Source organism: Schistocerca gregaria, chromosome 10 (genome assembly GCF_023897955.1).
Source record: "Schistocerca gregaria isolate iqSchGreg1 chromosome 10, iqSchGreg1.2, whole genome shotgun sequence".
In the NCBI taxonomy this organism is placed as follows: Eukaryota; Metazoa; Arthropoda; class Insecta; order Orthoptera; family Acrididae; genus Schistocerca; species Schistocerca gregaria.
Genome location: NC_064929.1, coordinates 188421551 through 188445667, shown reverse-complemented (window position 1 = coordinate 188445667; position 24117 = coordinate 188421551). Strand labels below are relative to the sequence as shown.

General features: G+C 45.8%; 1 protein-coding gene across 1 annotated transcript; it reads left to right on the top strand.

Moving 5' to 3' along the window:
* The first annotated feature begins 390 nt into the window (after nt 1-390).
* Nucleotides 391-18404, top strand: LOC126293233 (translation initiation factor IF-2-like). Its single transcript, XM_049986353.1, has 3 exons — nt 391-418; nt 2505-2803; nt 18132-18404. The coding sequence occupies exons 1-3, from the start codon at nt 391-393 to the stop codon at nt 18402-18404; spliced, it is 600 nt and encodes a 199-aa protein (XP_049842310.1).
* Nucleotides 18405-24117: the final 5713 nt, after the last annotated feature.

Genomic DNA, 24117 nt, shown 5'->3' with positions numbered 1-24117 from the left:
AAGAATCTGTATAGGGGTACATTTTGGTCAGCTCGATCTGTGCCTTCCATATGTGTATTGTAGGTGTGTAATAAGTTAGGATGAAGCACGTTAATCCTTTTCTTTTGTTCCCTGGAAAACATTGCTACAGACGTAGTGGTTGCACTATGTCAAAGTTGATGGCTGCAGTAACAACGTTGTTGTCATTCCAACGTACAATGGAAATCCCGGATGCTGAATCAGAACCAACTTCATATGATCCTCTATTTTCTTTTATCATTTTATCTACAGATGATAGGGTACCATTCTTAACTCTGTTTCCTTGTATTGTTCGTGTTGCTTCCACGCCCCTCTCTTTTAGGCCATGTAGTAGTTCAACGCTGGTAATGAGGTTATCAAAGTATATTCGATATGGAACATGTGGAAGTAACTGGTCAACGTAAGTCATTACCACACCGTACTCCATACCTTTCGTTTCATAATCCTTACTACACGTGCCAGCTCCTTGGTAGGGTTCGAGCCAAATAATATATCCACCACTTGTGCCTCCACACCAAAATTTGAATCCGCATCGGACTGGTTTCCCTTTTATCAATTGTTTGCACCCGTGACTTCCGAAGTATGGGACCAACGATTCATCAACAGAATGATGCCGCACGTGAGGCGCAAATTGTTTGAATCTATCTTTCAGCATACACAGTAATGGGCTGATTTTCCCAAAACGGTCTGATTTATCTACATTGTCATTGTTGCAGACATGCAAATTTGAAAAGATAAAATCAAATCGATCTCTGGACGTGGCATTTGTTACTAGGTCGTTGTGACTGTCTTTATGTGATTGCCAGTACATCTTTCTGGGTGACACTGTCACATATCCACTTAGCAGAAATATTGCAATAAACATCAACATCTCATCTTCTGAACAATCACCTAGTCTATTTCTCTTAGCTGCAAACTGATTTGTGTAAGTGACCATCATTTGATGCACTTCGTTATCAAAAAACTGTTGGAAATATTCAAGCGGTGTTCGCCCTTTCTTCATTGCAACTGTGAACATTAGAGGCCATACAAATGTTGGATTAACTATTTCACCACTTTTCTAGTTATATTTCTTGAGGTTTAGAACTTTATTCTTCGATAGCCTTGCGGGTTTGTTTGTGGTCATTGTTATTGTTGCTGTTTTTGTACTGCTGGAGGGTCCTGGAACAACATCAGAGGTAAAGCATTGTTTCCTTGTTGTATACACAGCATTACCATTGGTAGACATGGCCAAATCACAAAGCGCAGTAGCATTGAGCTGACTTGCTGGTAATTTATCTACACTTGGATTTTCTTCAGCACCCGAATCTTCATCTGTTACGTCATCAGTTGAATTTAGAGGAGGGTGTAATGTTACATTCACACTAGTATTACGTTTTTCCTCATCTTTTGATTCTAACATGTCAAAAAGTTCCATCAGTGTACATCGTTTTCTGTGAATACAAAATGACAGCATACTACCCTGACGTTCTTCTGGAAGGACGGTTGAAAACATTATTGAATTGCAACTGACGAAAACTTTCAATCGTAATATGAACCCATAAATAATATAGGTTAATTCTTTAAGATATTATATGACACGTTTCAGAATTATTGACGCAATATGAAAGAAAATATCGATACCCATCGATGACAAGGTCAGACAGTTCGTCCATGGTAAAATCGGCCCTTTTTTCAAGACACAGTTTCTCACTCACTATGAGCGACAGCGTCAAACTGACTGTCGCAGCGCGCAACTGGCTCTGCCTTCTTCATATAACAATGCGTCACAGTCGGTTGCAACAATACGTTATTCTCAATAATAAATAATTTCAACAGCGAGTGACGTCGTCCTTCCAGAAGGACGTCAGGGTTATCTGGGGTAATATAGAAATGGGAAGTATTGTTACCAATAATCTCAATAAAAACTAGACCGATTTACCTCAAATTTTTGCACGTTACTGTTGAAGATATATTGGCTACATATTTTAATGTAATAGTTAAACTTTTTAGTAAACAGGAAAGCTGTACTTACGGCATATCATTAGAATACTACTACAGAATCTGACTATGCAATAACAATGAACAAGCTCAGTGTCAGAGAAAAAGGAGAAGAGGAGATGTGGAGAGCGGTGGGAGCAAATCGAGATAGAAAGAGGAAATGGAGAGAGATGGCAGGAGAAGATGGACATAGGAAGTGGAAGTGTGCGAGGGAGGGAGATGGAGAGAGAGGAGGAAGGAGAAGAACAAAGGAGGGGTGGGAAGGTGATGGAGAGAGAGACGGGAGAAAGAGGAGGAGGACATGGAGAAAGAGAGAGAGGAGGAGGAGGAGATGACAGAAACAAGGGGGAGGGGGAAGGAGATTAGGACCCATATCAAATTCCAGTACATGTTAGAAACGTGTGCTTTCTCTTTTCCTTATTTCGCATTTGACCAGAGTGAGCCACTGGAACAGTTAGTGAAAGAGTAAATAAGGAAACGACTCGTGGTTGTCCGTCGGCCCACAGCCGACGCCGACACGCATGCGCCGCGGCAGAGCGGCGAGAGCGAGAGCGAGAGCGAGAGCGCAGACGCAGGGGGCGACTCCCGGAACGCCGCCCCCGCGTGCCGACCGCCGCCTCCGACCGCAGCGCCTTCTGCTGGGGACGCGGGCAGTGCGGGGGCGGACAAGCAGCAGGTGGGAGGCGGGTCGGAAGCGCCCTCCGCCGCTCCCGCCACCGTGCCTCCTGGCGATCCCGCCAAGAATGAGAACGACCGCTCCTCCAGCCGGACATCACAGAGGCCGGGCGCCACCCCCGTCGTATACGTGAGTCTCACATCCAGGTGTGCTCCTCTTCCGGCATTCAGTCGAGCTCCCGATACCAGATACTTAAATCCGTAGCCCTCGTACTGTGTTTACAGTTAAGTTGTCCCGAATCGATAGAAGTCGGAAGCCTTTGGCCGCCAATCATTTGCTTTTGGTTTCAGTGAACGTTGGCCAGCTGAAAGTACGGAGAGTGTTGTACCTTGGAACATTCTAGTCGGACCTGTAATAGAAATTTAATGTATTTTCGTATTCCATTCACAAATAATTCTAGTCTTATGTGCTGCCTGCGGAAGTTACGTGCTGTCGGGCTCGGCCAGCACTCGGATGGGTGACCGTTCAGATCTGTTCGCAAGCAAACAGGGTGCACTCAGCCCTTGCGAGCCAGCCGGCAGTCTGCTCAGCTGAGAAGTAGCGGCTCCGGCACGAAAGCTGACAACGACCGGAAGAGCGGTGTGCTGGCCACACGCCACTCCGTATCCGAATCAGAGTGACGCCATCGACTGAAAACGACACGGCGGTCTGTCGGTGCCGCTGGGTCTTGCGGGGCTCGTTCGGACCGAGTTTTTCTTCTCTGCTAGTCCACAATATTGTTGTACTCACCGAAAGAAGATGTTGCTACCAGCTATTTACTAAGCAGGATCACGAACTATGATTATAAATAAAAGTTTTGAGTTCTAACTGAATAATATAGTCATTAAAAATTCACTCCCATAAACATAAAAAAATTTCAAATCTGTGTTAATTCCTAAGGGACCAAACTACTGAGGGCATAGGTCCTGAGACTTACACACTACTTAAATTAACTTATGCTAAGAACAACGCACACACCCATGCCCGAAGGAGGACTCGGAGCCGGCCGGTGTGGCCGAGCGGTTCTAGGCGCTACACATTGCAACCGCGCGACCGCTACGGTCGCAGGTTTGAATCCTGCCTCGGGCATAGATGTGTGCGATGTCCGTAGGTTAGTTAGGTTTAAGTAGTTCTAAGTTCTAGGGGACTGATGGCCACAGATGTTAAGTCACGTAGTGCTCAGAGCCATCGAAATTGAATTGAAGACTCGGACCTCCGGCGGGAAGGGGCGCGAAATACCTGCATGGCGCCTCGAACCGCCCGGCCACTCAGCACGACGCGTATAAACATAAAAAAAATTGGCTCTGAGCACTATGGGACTTAACATCTGAGGTCATCAGTCGTCTAGAACTTAGAACTACTTAAACCTAACTAAGCTAAGGACATCACACACATCCATGTCCGGGGCAGGATTCGAACCTGCGACCGTAGCAGTCGCGAGGTTCCGGACTGAAGCGCTTAGAACCGCTCGGCAACCCCGGCCGGCACAAACATAATAATATTCCTAATAATAATAATAATAATAATAATGTTCCTATCATAAATAGCACTATTAGCAGTTCAGAGGCAACCTCTACGAAAAGTTCCAATTAAACTGGTCTTTCGCGCTAACTTCTAATCATCAAAGTTAATTTGTCGCTACAAAAGTGGAAAATAATCTCACACGGTTTTCTCAACATTACGGACGGCACACAAACAGCTACTTCGGTGAAATATAAGCGATCCAGGATGGTTACAGTACTCGTGAGTTAACTTCCTATCTGTGCCGGAAACATGCGTTTAGTGTCAGCCTGTATGTGACGTCATCCGAGGCAGCGCGCAAGCCGGCGATTGACTGACGCGAGCAGAGTGACAGCTCAGTGGGAAGTGTCTCCCTTTAATTTTTTCTGCTGCTTTCATCTATTACTTTCCCCTCTTTGGGGAAGTGTGAGGGGGACTTTGTAGCCTTTCGTCTTTTACTCCCCTGTGTACGTGCGTGTGTGATTTTTCTACAGTTTTTTTGTGTCTGTGATATGTGATGATTGTTGTGAATGTGTCTGGTACTTGCCTGAGGTAGGCGAGATGATTGGTGTTATATGGGAAGGAACAGGATTAGGGATAGGGTATTGGGATTTTCTCTTCGACTTAATCGTCGAAGATCGTCATGGGGCGCTTGTGCTTATCGCGGGACATGTCATACCGACCTAGGGAGTGGATGAGTGCGTTTCCGGATCTGGAAGAATCCTCATAGAAGGCCGTTGCCATACTCTGGAAACGCTCTCTCAGGAGTGGGATTTCGGCTGCGGCGTGCAGGTCGTCTGTGGGGAATCCAAGAGGTAGATGCAGTGCCCTCCTGGGGGCGCGGTTCTGCAGCCTTTGGAGTTTGTCCAGGTGCTCCTTCGCCGCGTATCCCCAGACAGGGCACGCATATTCCATTACTGGCCGGATCAGGGCCTGGTAAACGTTTACTCCTATTGTGCAGGGGAGGGAGCTGGTTGTGTTAAGGATTGGGTACAGGATTGACATTCTGGCGCAGACCTTCCTGTGGATCTCGTCTATGTGGGGTTTCCACGTAAGACGAGAGTCCAAGGTTACGCCAAGGTACTTGGCGGTTCTGCGCCAGGGGAGTTGGGTTTTATTTAGGTCAAGGTGGAGGGGGGGGGGGGGGGGGCGGGGGACGTTGGGGAGGTTCGCGCCTTCCGAGCCTGCGGGTAATCAGCATAGCCTGCGTCTTCTCAGAGTTGATGGTGACGCGCCAGCGACGGGCCCAGGTTTCTGTGTCGTCTAAAACCCTTTGTAGCCTACGAAAGACCAGGTCCTTGTTCGCATTTCAGCCGGCCGCGGTGGTCTCGCGGTTCTATGTGCGCAGTCCAGAATCGCACGACTGCTACGGTCGCAGGTTCGAATCCTGCTTCGGGCATGGATGTGTGTGATGTCCTTAGGTTAGTTAGGTTTAAGTAGTTCTAAGTTCTAGAGGACTGATGACCTCAGATGTTAAGTCCCATAGTGTTCAGAGCCATTTGAACCAATTTGTTCGCATTTCTCGTGTAGAAGGCTGTGTCGTCCGCGTACTGCGCAGTATGCACCAGGGGGGCCGTTGGAGTGTCCGCAGTGTACAAACTGTACAATACGGGCCCCAGGACCGATCCCTGAGTCACCGCAGCACGGATACGCCTTCTGTTGGAGGTGGCAGTTTTTACTTTGACAGAGAAAGCCCTATTCGTGAGATAGCTCTTGATTAGCTGAACTATGCTCCCGGGAAACCCTTGTGTGTACAACCTGTAGAGTAGCCCTCTATGCCACACTGAGTCAAAGGCTTTGGCTACGTCTAGTAGCACTATCTCGCAGTAGCCTCTATGGTTGAAGCCCTCTGTGGCCGCTTCAACCATTCTCATGACCTGTTGTGGGGAAGAGTGGTTCTGCCGGAACCCAAATTGGAAATCCGGCAGAATTTGCTCTCTGGTAATATGTTCTTGTATGGGTCTTAGCAGGAGGCGCTCATAGATCTTGCTGAGAGTTGGAAAGAGGCTAATCGGCCTGTAGTGCTGCGGGAATAGAGGGTCTTTCCCTGGTTTGTGTATCGCGACCACTTCCGCATGTTTCCAGCAAGCTGGGAACTCGTGGGAACGAGTAATCTCGTTGAGGACGTTCGCGAGGTGTGTAAACGTTGTGGGTAGGAGATTTTTGACTAACTGGTTTGTGACACTGCCGCCTTTTTTGTAGGGATGGACCTGATTACTCTTGCCACATCCTCGGAGGCAAAAAGTATGGGTTCGTAATCCGGGTGGTCCTCCTCGGCATTGAGGAAGACAGCCAGTTCACGACTGACTACCTCTTCATGCTCTTCATCCTGGGGTTCTGCCGCTTGGAACTGCTTCTCGAAGGAGTCGGCGAGGGCGTTGACCTTCCCAGCATTGCTGTAGACCAGACCCCGCTCGGCGTGCAGTGGCGGCATCCTAGCGCGTCTTTTTGTAAACTGTTTGGTTCCTTGCCATAGTGTGTGATCGTCTCCTTTGAGAGCTGTGAGGCGGTTTTACCATTGCTGGTTTCTGTGCTCAAGGAGCGCTACCTTCAGTTCTCTCTGTAGACGATTGAGCAGCCCTCTGGTGCCCTGATTTCTGGTGATCTTCCACTCTGTTGCCACTCTGTTCTTATGTCGGATTTGAGCTAGCAAGTGTTCCGGGAGCTGTATTTGCGATGGAGGGCCATCCCTTTGTGGAGGGGTGGCCTCTTCCACTGCCTGCAAGATGGTGCCTGTCATGTCTTGTAGCGCTTGTTCTACTGTTTCGGCAGTAGGTGGCGGAGCGCGAGCGATATCAGAGGCGACAGTTTCTCGGTGTCGCTCCCAGTTTGTGCACTTGTAAGACGTCTGGTACCGTGGGAGTGCTACCCATTCTCCCACATCGACATCTCGAATCACTGGGTTGTGGTCGGAGGACATTCTGTTGATTGTCCTTGCGGCCACAAATCCTGCGATCCTCCTAGTGAGAGCTATGTCTAACACGTCTGGCCTGCTTCCATTTTTCGGAAAATGTGTGGGCTCGACTGGACCCCATCTTTCGAAGTGGTGGGTGCGCTCTAGTTGTTTCAGTTTGGCGCCTGCTCTGGAGGTTACTCGAGAATTCCAGTCAGGGCGTTTGGCATTGAAGTCTCCCCCTATCACGAGTGTGCCTTCAGTTTGCCGAAGAGCAGCTATGTCTCCTTCATCTATCTGGTCATGTGGGGGTCGGTAGACTGCAACAATTGTTAGGGGTCCGGTGGCAGTGGTTACTTCCACCGCCACTGCTTCGATTTTATATTACCGAGCGAGATGGCGCAGTGGTTAGCACACTGGACTCGCATTCGGGAGGACGACGGTTCAATCCCGTCTCCAGCCATCCTGATTTAGGTTTTCCGTGATTTCCCTCAATATTTTCAGCCAAATGCCGGGATGGTTCCTTTGAAAGGGCACGACCGATTTCCTTCCAATCCTTCCCTTACCCGAGCTTGCGCTCCGTCTCTAATGACCTCGTTGTCGACGGGACGTTAAACACTAACCCTCCACCACCACATCGATTTTATTGGTAGCTGGTAAGAATACCTGGTGGTGGGGGATCCCTCTTTTTATGTATATGGCCACTCCTCCGCCTTGCGTTGGCCTGTCTTTGCGACAGCTAACATAGTTGGGGACTGTCGCTTTTATTCCCGGTTTCCCCCATCATGCATATGTCGATGGAGAACTCCTTCATGAGTTCTCTGAGCTCGACCTCTTGATTAACAATGCCATCTGCGTTAAAGACGCACATTGTCAGGCCTTGGATGTTTGGTCGTCTATTCATGATGGGGTTTTGATACTACTGAGGAAGTCGCAGAGGGGAGCGAGGATCTGTGTGTTCTGCTTCTGGGCTTCCCTGATTTCCTTCATCATTTCCATGACAAGGTTCATGGTCTGCACCATTATCCCTTTATGCCTCTCGGGCAGTATTTATACACGAGCGCACCGGACTGCCGAATGGTACATCTGCTGTAATCGCTTTATGCCCAGTTAGTAGCACCTAAATGGCGGCTTTCTCGGACACGTATTATTTAATAACTCCATCATGAATGAATTTACAATCTTATAATTTTAATGTGATTAAGGTTAAGTTCCCTCCCCCCCACTCCCACCCCACCCCCCATGAACAATGGACCTTGCCGTTGGTGGGGAGGCTTGCGTGACTCAGATATACAGATAGCCTTACAGTAGGTGCAACCACAACGGAGGGGTATGTGTTGAGAGGCCATACAAACGTGTGGTTCTTGAAGAGGGGCGGCAGCCTTTTCAGTAGTAACTTAATGATCTGTAATTGTAACATTAACGGCCTTCATGTGCTGGGACTGCCAACGGATAAAAGCAAGGGGAAACTACAGCCGTAATTTTTCCCGAGGGCTTGAAGCATTATTGTTTGCTTTCATGATGATGCCTTCTTCTTGGGTAAAACATTCCGGAGGTAAAGTAGTCTCCCATTCGGATCTCCGGACGGGGACTACTCAGGAAAACGTCGTTATCAGGAAAAAGAAAAATCGTGATCTACGGATCGGAGTGTGATATGTCAGATCCCTTAATCGGGTAAGTAGGTTAGAAAAATTAAAAAGGATAGGTTAAAGTTAGATATAGTGGGAATTAGCGAAGTTCGGTGGCAGGAGGAACAAGACTTTTGGTCAGGTGAATACAGGGTTGTAAATATAAAATCAAATAGGCGTAATGCAGGAGTAGTAATGAATAAAAAAATACGAGTGCAGGTAAGCTACTACAAACAGCATAGTGAACGCATTATTGTGGCCAAGATAGATACGAAGCCCATGCCTACCACAGTATTACAAGTTTATATGCCAACTAGCACTGCAGATGATGAAGAAATTAATGAGATGTATGATGAGATAAAAGAAATTATTCAGGAAGTGAAGGGAGATGAAAATTTAATAGTCATGGGTGACTGGAATTCGAGAGTAGGAAAAGGGAGAGAAGGAAACATAGTAGGTGAATATGGATTGGGGGTAAGAAATGAAAGAGGAAGCCGTCTGGTAGAATTTTGCACAGAGCATAACTTATTCATATCTAACACTTGGTTCAAGAACCATGCAAGAAAGTTGTATACGTGGAAGAGGATTCGAGACACTGGAAGGTTTCAGGTAGATTATATAAGAGTAAGACATAGATTTAGGAACCAGGTTTTAAATTGTAAGACTTTTCAAGTGGCAGATGTGGACTCGGACCACAATCTATTGGTTATGAACTGTAGATTAAAACTGAAGAAACTGCAAAAAGGTGGGAATTTAAGGAGATGGAACCTCGGTAAACTGACAGAACCAGAGATTTTAGAGAGTTTCAGGGAGAGCATTAGGGGACGATTGACAGGAATGTGGGAAAGAAACACAGTACAAGAAGAATGGGTAGCTTTGAGGAATGAAATAGTGAAGGCAGGAGGATCAAGTAGGTAAAAAGACGTGGGCTAATAGAAATCCTTGGGTAACAAAAGAAATATTGAATTTAATTGATGAAAGGAAAAAATATAAAAATGCAGTAAATGAAGCAAGCAAATAGGAATACAAACGTCTCAAAAATGAGATCGACAGGAAGTGTAAAATGGCTAAGCAGGGATGGCTAGAGGACAAATGCAAAGATGCAGAGGCATATATAACTAGGGGTAAGATAGGTACTGCCTACAGGAAAATTAAAGAGACCTTTCGAGAAAAGAGAACGCTTTGTATGAGTATCAAGAGCTCAGTTAGAAAGCTCTAACCAACGCTCTAAGCAAAGAAGGGAAAGCAGAAAGGTGGAAGGAGTGGGTAGAGGGTTTATACAAAGGCGATCTACTTGAGGAAAATACTATGGAAATGGAAGAGGACGTAGATGAAGATGAAATGGGAGATACGGTACTGCGTGAAGAGTTTGACAGAGCACTGACGACCTGGAAGAGCCAGCCCTGACAAAATTCTATCATCTGGTGAGGAAGATATATAAAGCAGGCGAAAAACCCTCAGACTTAAAGGAGAATATAATAATTCCTATCTCAAAGAAAGTAGGTGTTGACAGATGCGAAAATTACCGAACTATCAGTTTAAAAAGTTACGGTTGCAAAATACTAACACGAATTCTTTACAGACGAATGGAAAAACTAGTAGAAGCCGACCTCGGGGAAGACCAGATTGGATTCCGTAGAAATGTTGGAACACGTTAGACAATACGGACCCTACGGCTTATCTTAGAAAATACATTAAGGAAAGGTAAACTTACGCTTCTAGCGTTTGTAGACTTGGAGAAAGCTTTTGATAACGTTAACTGGAATACTCTCTTTCTAATTATGAAAGTGGCAGGGGTCAAATACAGGGAGCGAAAGGCCATTTATAATTTGTACAGGAACCAGACGGAAGTTCCAAGAGTCGAGGGGCATGAAAGGGAAGTAGTTGTTGAGAAGGGAGTGAGACAGGGTTGTAGTCTATCCCCGATATTCTTCAATCTGTATATTGAGTAAGCAGTAAAGGAAACAAGAGAAAAATTCGGTGTAGGAAGTAAAATTCATGGAGAAGAAAAAAATACTTTGTGGTTTGTCGATGACATTTTAATTTTGTCAGAGACAGCAAAGGACCTGGAAGAGCAGTTGAACGGAATCGACAGTGTCTTGAAAGTAGGATATAAGGTGAACATCAACAAAAGCAAAGCGAGGATAATGGAGTGTAGTCAAATAGTGAATTAGATTAGGAAATAAGACACTTAAAGTAGTAGATGTGTTTTGTTATTTGGGGAGAAAAATAACTGATGATGGTCGAAGTTAATAGGATATAAACTGTAGACGGGCAACATCAAGAAAATCGTTTCTGAAGAAGAGAAGTTTGTTAACATCGAGTATAGATTTAAGTGTCAGAAATTTTTTTCTGAAAGTATTTCTATGGTGTGTAGCCATGTATGGAAGTGAAACATAGACGATAAATAGTTTAGACAAGAAGAGAATAGAAGCTTTCGAAATGTGGTGCTACAGAAGAATACTGAAGATTAGATGGGTAGGCCACGTGACAAATGAGGAGGTATTGAATAAAATTGGGGAAAAAGGAGTTTGTGCCACAACTTGACTAGAAGAAGGGATCAGATAGTAGGACATGTTCTGAGTAATCAAGGGTTCACCAATTTAGTATTGTAGGGCAGCTCGGGGGGTAAAAATCGTAGAGGGAGACCAAGAGATGAACACACTAAACATATTCAGAAGGATGTAAGTTGCAGTACGTACTTGGAGATGAAGAAGCTTGCACAGGATAGAGTAGTATGGAGAGCTGCATCAGACCAGCCTCTGGACTGAAGACCACAACAGCAACACAACGTTAAGTTGGCTTTAGCTACTGAAAAAGTTTCAGCTCGGCTTCATTTAAAGTTTACCGGCTAGAATTCTTAGAATGGAACCGTGAGTGGAACATAACCTCTGAACTACATGTTTAAGAGATCTTGTACTGATTGTTATTTACATCAAGGTGTTGAAACTTTTTATTGCTCTATTATTTAATGTGTTTCATGAAGTGCTGTAATCAGAACTTTCTATCATTAATATAAATGACACTTCATCTACTTCAAATAAGGACGTTTTTGTTTCAAATTTAGTTCTGAGTAAATTGCTCGAAAACTGTTAGAGGTAGCTTAATGGCGTCCAATAGTTAATGTTTTAACATCTAAATGAAGCTTCACATCAATTTTTGCCTCTCTAGCTTATTATTTAGCACCACTTATTTTTTCTTAAAACAATGTATTTAGGAAAAGATATTCATCTGATTACTTTGAGATTTGGCAGTTTGAACATTAATATACTGAAGCATGTGTTGACTAAGTTTGGAAAAGCTTCTTTAATTTTTAATTTCATTCTTAAATTACTGGGCAATACTTTGTAAGCTTCGTCCAGGCGCGTTATGATGACGTGGCGCTACTTGCAGTGAACTGGGGTGAGTCTCGTCACACTCGTTTGCCTCTGTATCTCTCAAATGAAACAGCGCTTGTTTCGCCACACTGCACTGTGGATATCTGAGTTGAGCGAAAGTGAAAAATGATCGGATGAATTGGTTTCAGCAAACAAGTGGTGCGTGACAGTGCAATGTATTGTCACTTCTCCCCCTCATTACGTTCGTGGTTGAGATAATGACAAAGGTGGCAGGAAAAACATGAGAGCAAAAGGTGAAAATAATTGTGTTCACGGATGGCTTGATGATCTGGGGAAACAGGGAGGAGGAGATACAAGAACAGCTGCATGCCTGGGTCGAATTTGTGAGACATTATGGAATGAAATTTAATGTAAACGTATTTGAGATCCTGCTTACAACTATTAGTTACGTTAGATAAGTAATGCAACACTTTTTTTCTGTAGGCAGGTTGTTTGCATTCAGGATTTCAACACACCACATTATTTCCCACTCTTTTAGCTGCAAAACTCTATTTTTCAATACAACATCCATTCAATGCGACGGCCTTACGCCACATTACTGGAAGGCCCTGTGTACCCGCATGGTACGACTCTAGCCGTCGATGTCGGAGGCTCGGTGCATCATTAGTCCCCCGTCTTTCGCGCACTGCTTCCCGCAGACTGCGTCCTTAATTGGGGCGAATAGATGGAAATCGGGAGGAGCGAGATCTGGGCTGCAGGGTGGATGAGGACGAACAGTCCAATGAAGTTTTGTGAGCTCCTATCGGATGTACATATTTGTTTGAGGCATTGCGTTTTCAGGGAGAAGGAGTTCATTTGCATTTTTGTGGCGACGAACAGGCTGAAGTCGTTTCTTCAATTTCCTCAAGGTAGCACAATATACTTCCGACTTGATCGTTACGTCATGAAGGAGAACACCAACCACTATACAGCCTTCAGAGTCCCAGAAGACCGCCTCCACGACTTTATCGGCTGACGGTGCAGCTCTGAAATTTTTCTGCAGAGGAGAGGTGGTGTGGCGCCACTCTATGGATTGCCGTTCTGTATCCAATCCGAAGTCATGAAACCATGTTTTATCGCCTGTGACGATGTTCAACAAAAGATGGTGACGATCAGCCTCGTACTGCACAAGCAATTCCTCAAAGATGGTCCTTCGTTGCTCTTTATGATCTTCCATCAGGCAGAGGTCACACACCATTGATTACCCCGATTGCTGGATGAGTGTATCAGCACTGCCAACAGAGATATCCAGCTGAGCAGCGAGGTGTTCGATTGCCACTTGTCGGTCACCTCGAATGAGAGTGTCCTCACATTCCAACATTGAAGAAGTCATGCGGCTGGCCGGCACGAGGGGTATCGTACAGGTTTCCTCGGCCTTGTTACGATGATGACAGACGCCCCGCCCAACGATTCTCCTTGCTTTTGTTCACTGCTAGATCGCTATAGACATTCTCCAAGCGCCTAAGAATACTTGCAACGCTCTGGTTTTCTGCCAAAAGAAACACAATGACAGCTCTCTGGTTGAAACGCACCTCCATTGCAGACGCCATTTTGAAGGCTACGTATGGCGCCATCGCCATCACCTGTCGTTCCCTCATCGAACTATGTAGTCTGAAGCGAGAATATTTCACGATGTCCCAAAACAAATTCAGCATTTTGTCAACCGCAATTTGGCGAGAACAAAATGTTTTGTATCATTTATTGAATACCCCTCGTAGGAAGAAAGGTGGACTAACGAGCGGAATAAGGCGTGGAAGTAAGCAATTGTAAGTTGAATGTAATATTGTTGTTGTTGTGGTCTTCAGTCCTGAAACTGGTTTGATGCAGCTCTCCATGCTACTCTATCCTGTGCAAGCTTCTTCATCTCCCAGTACCTACTGCAACCTACATCCTTCTGAATCTGCTTAGTGTAGTCATCTCTTGGTCTCCCTCTACGATTTTTACCCTCCACGCTGCCCTCCAATAATAAATTGGTGATCCCTTGATGCCTCAGAACATGTCCTACCAACCGATCCCTTCTTCTGCTCAAGTTGTGCCACAAACTTCTCTTCTCCCCAATCCGATTCAATACTTCCTCATTAGTTATGTGATCTATCCATCTAATCTTCAGCATTCTTCTGTAGCACCACATTCCGAAAGCTTCTACTCTCTTCTTGTCCAAACTATTTATCGTCCATGATTCACTTCCATACCTGGCTACACTCCATACAAATACTTTCAGAAATGACTTCCTCACACTTAAATCTATACTCGATGTTAACAAACTTCTCTTCTTCAGAAACGCTTTTCTTGCCATTGCCAGTCTACATTTGATATCCTCTCTACTTCGACCATCATCAGTTATTTTGCTCCCCAAATAGCAAAACTCCTTTACTACTTTAAGTGTCTCATTTCCTAATCTAATTCCCTCAGCATCACCCGACTTAATTCGACTACATTAAATTATCCTCGTTTTGCTCTTGTTGATATTCATCTTATATCCTCCTTTAAAGACACTATCCATTCCGTTCAACTGCTCTTCCAAGTCCTTTGCTGTCTCTGACAGAATTACGATGTCATCGGCGAACCTCAAAGTTTTTATTTCTTCTCCATGGACTTTAATACCTACTCCGAATTTTTCTTTTGTTTCCTTCACTGCTTGCTCAATATACAGATTGAATAACATCGGGGAGAGACTACAGCCCTGTCTCACTCCCTTCCCCACCACTGCTTCCCTCTCATGTCCCTCGACTCTTATAACTGTCATCTGGTTTCTGTACAAATTGTAAATAGCCTTTCGCTCCCTGTATTTTACCCCTGCCACCTTCAGAATTTGAAAGAGAGTATTCCAGTCAACATTGTCAAAAGCTTTCTCTAAGTCTACAAATCCTACAAACGTAGGTTTGCCCTTTCTTAATCTAGCTTCTAAGATAAGTCGTAGGGTCAGTATTGCCTCACGTGTTCCAACATTTCTACGGAATGCAAACTGATCTTCCCCGAGGTCGGCTTCTACTAGTTTTTCCATTCGTCTGTAAAGAACTCGCGTTAGTATTTTGCAGCTGTGACTTATTAAACTGATAGTTCGGTAATTTTCACATCTGTCAACACCTGCTTTCTTTGGGATTGGAATTATTTTATTTTTCTTGAAGTCTGAGGGTATTTCGCCTGTCTCATACATCTTGCTCACCAGATGGTAGAGTTTTGTCAGGACTGGCTCTCCCAAGACCGTCAGTAGTTCCAATGGAATGTTGTTAACTCCAGGGGCCTTGTTTCGACTCAGGTCTTTCAGTGCTCTGTCAAACTCTTCACGCAGTATCGTATCTCCCATTTCATCTTCATCTACATCCTCTTCCATTTCCATAATATTGTCCTCAAGTACATCGCCCTTGTATAGACCCTCTATATACTCCTTCCACCTTTCTACTTTCCCTTCTTTGGTTAGAACTGGGTTTCCATCTGAGCACTTAATAATCATACAAGTGGTCCTCTTTTCTCCAAAGGTCTCTTTAATTTTCCTGTAGGCAGTATCTATCTTACCTCTAGTGAGATAAGCCTCTACATCCTTACATTTGTCCTCTAGCCATCCCTGCTTAGCAGTTTTGCACTTCCTGTCGATCTCATTTTTGAGACGTTTGTATTCGTTTTTGCCTGCTTCATTTACTGCATTTTTATATTTTCTCCTTTCATCAATTAAATTCAATATTTCTTCTGTTACCCAAAGATTTCTACTAGCCCTAGTCTTTTTGCCTACTTGATCCTCTGCTGCCTTCACTACTTCATCCCTCAAAGCTACCCATTCTTCTTCTATTGTTTTTCTTTCCCCCATTCCTGTCAATTTCTCCCTTATGCTCTCCTTGAAACTCCGTACAACCTCTGGTTCTTTTATTTTATCGAGGTCCCATCTCCTTAAATTCCCACCTTTTTGCAGTTTCTTCAGTTTTAATCTACAGGTCATAACCAATAGATTGTGGTCAGAGTCCACATCTGCCCCTGGAAATGTCCTACAATTTAAAACCTGGTTCCTAAATCTCTGTCTTACCATTATATAATCTATCTGAAACCTGTCAGTATCTCCAGGCTTCTTCCATGTATACAGCCTTCTTTTATGATTCTTGAACCAAATATTACCTATGATTAAGTTGTGCTCTGTGCAAAATTCTACCAGGCGGCTTCCTCTTTCATTTCTTAGCCCCAGTCCATATTCACCTACTACGTTTCCTTCTCTCCCTTTTCCTACTACCGAATTCCAGTCACCCATGACTATTAAATTTTCGTCACCCTTCACTATCTGAATAATATCTTTTATCTGATCATACATTTCTTCAATTTCTTCGTCATCTGCAGAGCTAGTTGGCATATAAACTTGTACTACTGTAATAGGTGTGGGCTTCGTATCTATCTTGGCCACAATAATGCGTTCACTATGTTGTTTGTAGTAGCTTATCCGCATTCCTATTTTCCTATTCATTATTAAACCTACTCCTGCATTACCCCTATTTGATTTTGTGTTTATAACCCTGTAGTCACCTGACCAGAAGTCTTGTTCCTCCTGCCACCGAACTTCACTAATTCCCACTATATCAAACTTTAACCTATCCATTTCCCTTTTTAAATTTTCTAACCTACCTGCCCGATTAAGGGATCTGACATTCCACGCTCCGAGCCCTAGGACGCCAGTTTTCTTTCTCCTGATAACGACATCCTCTTGAGTAGTCCCCGCCCGGATATACGAATGGGGGACTATTTTACCTCCGGAATATTTTACCCAAGAGGATGCCATTATCATTTAATCATACAGTAAAGCTGCATGCCCTCGGGAAAAATTACGGCTGTAGTTTCCCCTTGGATTCAGCCGTTCGCAGTACCAGCACAGCAAGGCTGTTTTGGTTATTGTTACAAGGCCAGATCAGTCAATCATCCAGACTGTTGCCCCTGCAACTACTGAAAAGGCTGCTGCCCCTCTTCAGGAACCACTCGTTTGTCTGGCCTCTCAACAGATACCCCTCCGTTGTGGTTGCACCTACGGTACGGCTATCTGTATCGCTGAGGCACGCAAGCCTGCCCACCAGCGGCAAGGTCCATGGTTCATGGGGGGTGGGGTGGGAGTGGGGGGGAGGGAACTTAACCTTAATCACATTAAAATTATGAAGATTGTAAATTCATTCATGATGGAGTTATTAAATAATACGATTCCGAGAAACCCGCCATTTAGGTGCTACTAACTGGGCATAAAGCGATTACAGCAGATGTACGATTCGGCAGTCCGGTGCGCTCGTGTATAAATACTGCCCGAGAGGCATGAAGGGATAATGGTGCAGACCATGAACCTCGTCATGGAAATGATGAAGGAATTCAGGGAAGCCCAGAAGCAGAACACACAGATCCTCGCTCCCCTCTGCTACTTCCTCAGTAGTATCTAAACCCCATCATGAATAGACGACCAAACATCCAAGGCCTGACAATGTTATAAATGATACAAAAACTTAAAGGCCCTACCTTCATTTTGAAACAGGCAATATTACTATACCAAAGGCCGGTTCCCGTTGGATCACCAAAATTAAGCGTTGTCGGGCTTGGCTAGCACTCGGATGGGTGACCGTCTGAGTCTGCGAGATCTGTTGATAAGCGCGCTGCAGTCATCCCTTGTGAGGCCAGTTGAGGAGCTACTTACCTAAGAAGATGAGGCTTCGGTCACCATAGCTGACAACGGCCGGGAGAACGGTGTGCTGACCACATGCCCCTCCATATTCGCATCCAATGGCGCCTGTTGCCTGAGGATGACACGGCGGTCGGTCGGTACGGTAGGGCCTTAGGAGGTCTGGTCTGACGCAGTTAGTTTAGTATTGCTACAAAAATGGTTCAATGGCTTTGAGCACTATGGGACTTAACTGCTGTGGTCATCAGTCCCTTAGAACTTAGAACTACTTAAACCTAACTAACCTAAGGCCATCACGCACATCCATGCCCGAGGCAGGATTCGAACCTGCGACCGTAGCGGTCGCGCGGTTCCAGACTGTAGCACCTAGAACCGCTCGGCCACCTCGGCCGGCAGTATTGCTATAGCATTTTGAATTCTTGTACCGAATGTGTGTGCGTTGCAGGTTCGCGTGCCAGTAGGAGAACAATACCCACCTCCAGGATATTCTCGAGATGCGGCACCCTACGGAGGAGGGTGGGGCAGCCGTAGGGGCGGCGACGGCGGCGGGGGCGGCGGGGGCCGCTGGCCCACCCTTCGGGACGACGCGGAGTGGGACGACGCGGGCTGGTTCTCTGCGGCGGCGGTGCGGCGCGCCTTCATCCGCAAGGTGTACTCCGTGCTGTCGCTCCAGCTGGCCCTCACCGTGGCCATCATCGCCCTCTTCGTGTTCGAGTGAGTGCCCACCAGCGCCACCTGCAGAGCCGAGTTTTGTTACCTCACTTTGTGTTCTGCCACGTGTTGAGGAGCAATTTCCTCACGATCACAAATTAAATTCTACTATATTTCTTCAGCGTGACATAATACGTAATTTAGAACCAATAAGAAAATAGAACGCTTTCTACATCACAAGTTGAACTTTCGAGACACCATATTGTTTTTGTCGTTTTCAGCTGAAACCCATATTTGGTAAGTTTTTGTTATAAGTTACAGCCTATGAATACATGCAGTTTCTAAGCATCAGCATACTGAGGAGCTCCGAAAATGAGTCGTTATTGGTACTACATGTTGTATATTGGCTGTATATGTTGTATATTGGTACTATACGTTGTAGTAAAATAAAATGAAATGAGCTTATGGCATTGATGGCCGGGAGGCCCCATCCGGGGAAGTTCGTCCGCCGAGTGTGAGTCTTATTTCAGTCGACGCCACTGGGCGACTCGCGTGCCGGTGAGGATCAAACGATTATGAGGGCAACACAACAGCCAGTCCACGAGCACAGAAAATCTCCTACCCGGCCGGGAATCGAACCCGGGCCCGCTGCATGGGAGGCAAACACGTTGCCATCCAGCTAAGCAGATGGACGTTGTAATAAAATGATTGGAAACGTCATATTAACAGTTAAGAAATTATTTAATTATAACTCACGTGTCGTGAAAGTATGCTGTTTTAAGGTTACGGCACACTGAAGATTCGTCAAAAATACGTATTTCTTGATGGGATTCATTATAATTAAATGCAAGTTAATTACGCATTAAGTAAAGCAGTGATCAGCCCGAAGATAGTTCTGAATGACACAGTGCTTTCTAGGCATGGCTCTGTTGGGGGTGTTATGGCTTTGCACCGACTTACGTAGTCAATTATATAGGGGCCTACAGTTTCACATAGATTTCGAACCTCGGTGCAACTCGGTATTTCTAACATCAAACGACAGGGTAGTGGTGAAAGAAGTGACATGTAAGAGGTAAATATCTCAGGACTCACCAGGGATCGAAACCAAGACCTTAAGATTAATAGCCCGGCACTTCACTCTTTTTCCTTTGATCTCATTTTGTTCGTTATTGATGTCTGTATTTTTGTTCGGGACGGACGTCCCATGAAGCTGGTTCAAGTTCATCGTTGAACCGTTCACTCTTTTTTTTTATTACTGAGGACAGCTAACCCTCTGGCCCAACACGCTGAGCTACCGTCCTGGTGACCGCTTAGTTAGCAAGCCCCAGAAAATTATCGTCGTTAAAATTCTTCAGGAAATCGTAAAATACGAGTGTATTCCCTGTAGAAGTTCAGCGCAGCGCAGTTGGTTGAGCCGCCAAGTTACGACACAGTGTCCATTGGGTTTGGATCTTACTGTAGCCTAATCTTTTTATCCTTCGTGTTTTCTAAAATGTCGTGGGGCTTACTTACTGAATTAATATAAATATTTTCTGTAATATTCGATGTCATGTAAATCCTAGGAATCCGCCCGGTTTTGCATGGGCATTGCTAAGTAACTATGGCCTGACAGCTAGTCTGTAAAATGTAGTGAGGAGCGAAATAATTCACGACACTCTCCACCAGAGTTCGTCATACCTTGTTTTCCGGAGGAGTTTCCAAAGAACGAGTTAAGGAATAAAGTTCTCGAGTCGTAGCAACTCTACCCTCACCACCTTCATTGGATTTTGAGTCCGCTTACTCCTGTGTCTTAGTCATTCCAGTATACTGAGAAAGACTCGACCGTTTTCCAAGCATTTTTATTTGTAAACAAAATTAAATCAAAATGTAGTAAAATAGGCGCCCAAATCGTAAATAAATTCGTTTTTTCTAGTCAATAAACCAAATATAAAAAGTATCCAAAGAACCAGAGAAAAGCGAAAACAGTAAATTCGTATGTCCTAGCAAAGTAAGTTCAACGTTATTTTGTGTTTGTAAAGAAAAGATTGTGGCGTTTAATAATGTTACTGACTTAATCTTCCCAAATTACTTCTATCACTGAGGTACAAAAATAACAGAGCTATTTGTTGGTTCTTTGGTGAATTATGCCGCGATGATCACGTCACTGAGGTGAAGACGTGAACTACTAAATTGAGCAGACTACTACACTCCTGGAAATTGAAACAAGGACACTATGAATGCATTGTCCCAGGAAGGGGAAACTTTATTGACACATTCCTGGGGTCAGATACATCACACGATCACACTGACAGAACCACAGGCACATAGAAAAGGCAACAGAATATGCACAATGTCAGCACTAGTACAGTGTATATCCACCTTTCGCAGCAATGCAGGCTGCTATTCCCCCATGGAGACGATCGTAGAGATGCTGGATGTAGTCCTGTGGAACGGCTTGCCATGCCATTTCGACCTGGCGCCTCAGTTGGACCAGCGTTCATGCTGCACGTGCAGACCGCGTGAGACGACGCTTAATCCAGTCCCAAACATGCTCAATGGGGGACAAATCCGGAGATCTTGCTGGCCAGGGTAGTTGACTTACACCTTCTAGAGCACGTTGGGTGGCACGGGATACATGCGGACGTGCATTGTCCTGTTGGAACAGCAAGTTCCCTTGCCGGTCTAGGAATGGTAGAACGATGGGTTCGATGACGGTTTGGATGTACCGTGCACTATTCAGTGTCCCCTCGACGATCACCAGAGGTGTACGGCCAGTGTAGGAGATCGCTCCCCACACCATGATGCCGGGTGTTGGCCCTATGTGCCTCGGTCGTATGCAGTCCTGATTGTGGCGCTCACCTGCACGGCGCCAAACACGCATACGACCATCATTGACACCAAGGCAGAAGCGACTCTCATCGCTAAAGACGACACGTCTCCATTCGTCCCTCCATTCACGCCTGTCGCGACACCACTGGAGGCGGGCTGCACGATGTTGGGGCGTGAGCGGAATACGGCCTAACGGTGTGTGGGACCGTAGCCCAGCTTCATGGAGACGGTTGCGAATGGTCCTTGCCGATACCCCAGGAGCAACAGTGTCCCTAATTTGCTGGGAAGTGGCGGTGCGGTCCCCTACGGCACTGTGTAAGATCCTACGGTCTTGGCGTGCATCCGTGCGTCGCTGCGGTCCGGTCCCAGGTCGACGGGCACGTGCACCTTCCGCCGACCACTGGCGACAACATCGATGTACTGTGGAGACCTCACGCCCCACGTGTTGAGCAATTCGCGGTACGTCCACCCGGCCTCCCGCATGCCCACTATACGCCCTCGCTCAAAGTCCGTCAACTGCACATACGGTTCACGTCCACGCTGTCGCGGCATGCTACCAGTGTTAAAGACTGCGATGGAGCTCCGTATGCCACGGCAAACTGGCTGACACTGACGGCGGCGGTGCACAAATGCTGCGCAGCTAGCGCCATTCGACGGCCAACACCGCGGTTCCTGGTGTGTCCGCTTGCCGTGCGTGTGATCATTGCTTGTACAGCCCTCTCGCAGTGTCCGGAGCAAGTATGGTGGGTCTGACACACCGGTGTCAATGTGTTCTTTTTTCCATTTCCAGGAGTGTATAACTTTAAATCAAGATATCTTTTTTTGTCATCCGATATAGATGAAATAAAGTCTGTATATTGCCACATGTCACTGTCAAGGCACTTGCGAAAAACACACGAAAATTCGAGGATCTGTTTTGGAGATTAGCTTGATCAGACAGGCAAACAGACTGAGACAGTTTAAAAAACGGTCTTAATGTATATCATCTGCAATCTAGTTTTTTGAAAATATTTTAAATATACAGACACGTTGGCTTTACAGTTTTATTATTAATATAGCTAAGTGTGCTATATCTCAGAAGTGAGTTTATCTGATTTCGTGAAGTTTCATAAGCTTGTGTGCCAACAGGACTGGACATGGACCTTTCCTTTTTGTCTTCTAACGTGTTTATCGATATTGAAGCTTTTAGTCATGTATACTAGAGACAGAACAACGTGACTAGGATGTGCAAAAGAGAGAAAATGTCCGTGTTAATGCAGTAACAGTAATTTTACACTGAAGAGCCAACGAAACTGGTACACCTGCTTAATATCGTCTAGTTCCCCAAGGGCACCCAGAAGTGCCGCAACATGATATGGCATGGACTCGACTAATGTTTCGAGCAGTACTGGACGGAGTTGACACCGTGAATCCTGCAGTGCTCTCCATAAATCAGAAGAGTACGAGGAGGCGGAGATCTCTTCTGAACAGCACGTTGCAAGGCATCACGGATATAGCTCCATAGTGTTCATGTCTGGGGAATTTGGTGGCCAGCGGAAGTGTTTAATCTCAGAAGAGTGTTCCTGGAGGCACGCTGTAGCAATTCTGGACGTGTGGCGTGTCGGATTGTTCTGCTGGAATTGCCCAAGTCGGTCGGAATGGCTGTAGGTGATCAGACAGAATGCTAAGTACATGTCATCTGTCAGAGTCGTATTTAGAAGTATCAGGGGTCCCACATCACTCCAACTGTACACGCCCCACACCATTACAGAACCTCCACCAGCTTGAACAGTCCCCTGCTGACATGCAGGGTCCATGGATTCATTAGCTTGTCTCCATACCCACAAGCGTCCATTCGCTCGATACAATTTGAAACGGGACTCGTCCGTCCAGGCAGCATGTTTCCGGCCATCAACAGTCCAATGCCGGTGTTGACGGGCTCAGGTGAGGTGTGAATCTTTCTGTCATGCAGTGATCAAAGGTAAACGAGTGGGCCTTCGGCTCCGAAAGCCCATGTCAATGATGAAACTTCCTGGCAGATTAAAACTGTGTGCCCGACCGAGACTCGAACTCGGGACCTTTGCCTTCCGCGGGCAAGTGCTCTACCAACTGAACTACCGAAGCACGACTCACGCCCGGTACTCACTCGCTTCTGCCAGTATCCGTCTCCTACCTTCCAAACTTTACAGAAGCTCTCCTGCGAACCTAGCAGAACTAACACTCCTGAAAGAAAGGATATTGCGGAGACATGGCTTAGCCACAGCCTGGGGGATGTTTCCAGAATGAGATTTTCACTCTGCAGCGGAGTGTGCGCTGATATGAAACTTCCTGGCAGATTAAAACTGTGTGCCCGACCGGGACTCGAACTCGGGACCTTTGCCTTTCGCGGGCAAGTGCTCTACCAACTGAGCTACCGAAGCACGACTCACGCCCGGTACGAGTTCGAGTCTCGGTCGGGCACACAGTTTTAATCTGCCAGGAAGTTTCATATCAGCGCACACTCCGCTGCAGAGTGAAAATCTCATTCCGGCATGTCAATGATGTTTCGTTGAATGGTTCGCACACTGACACTTGTCGATGGCCCAGCATTCAAATCTGCAGCAGTTTGCGGAAGGGCTACACTTCTTTCACGTTGAACGATTCTTTTCAGGCGTCTTTGGTCCTGTTTGCAGGATCTTTTTCCGGCCGCAGCGATGTCGGAGATTTGATGTTTTACCGGATTCCTGATATTCACGGTACACTCGTGAAATGGTCGTACGAGAAAATCCCCACTTCATCGCCACCTTGGATGTGCTCTGTCCTGTCGCTCGTGCGCTGGCTACAACACCACGGTGAAACTTACTTAAATGTTGATTACCTGCCATTGTAGCAGCAGTAACCGATCTAACAAATGCGCCAGATACTTGTTATCTTACACAGGCGTTGCCGACCACAGAGCTGTATTTCTGCTTGTTTACATATCTCTGTATTGGAATACGCATGCCTATATCAGT

Bases quoted from the DNA above. Each gene is read 5' to 3' on its own strand.
- LOC126293233 (XM_049986353.1), top strand. From the start codon at position 391: ATGGAACATGTGGAAGTAACTGGTCAAC. The intron at 419-2,504 runs GTAAGTCATTAC...GTCGGCCCACAG, and splicing joins TGTGGAAGTAACTGGTCAAC to CCGACGCCGACACGCATGCG. The intron at 2,804-18,131 runs GTGAGTCTCACA...TGTGCGTTGCAG, and splicing joins GCGCCACCCCCGTCGTATAC to GTTCGCGTGCCAGTAGGAGA.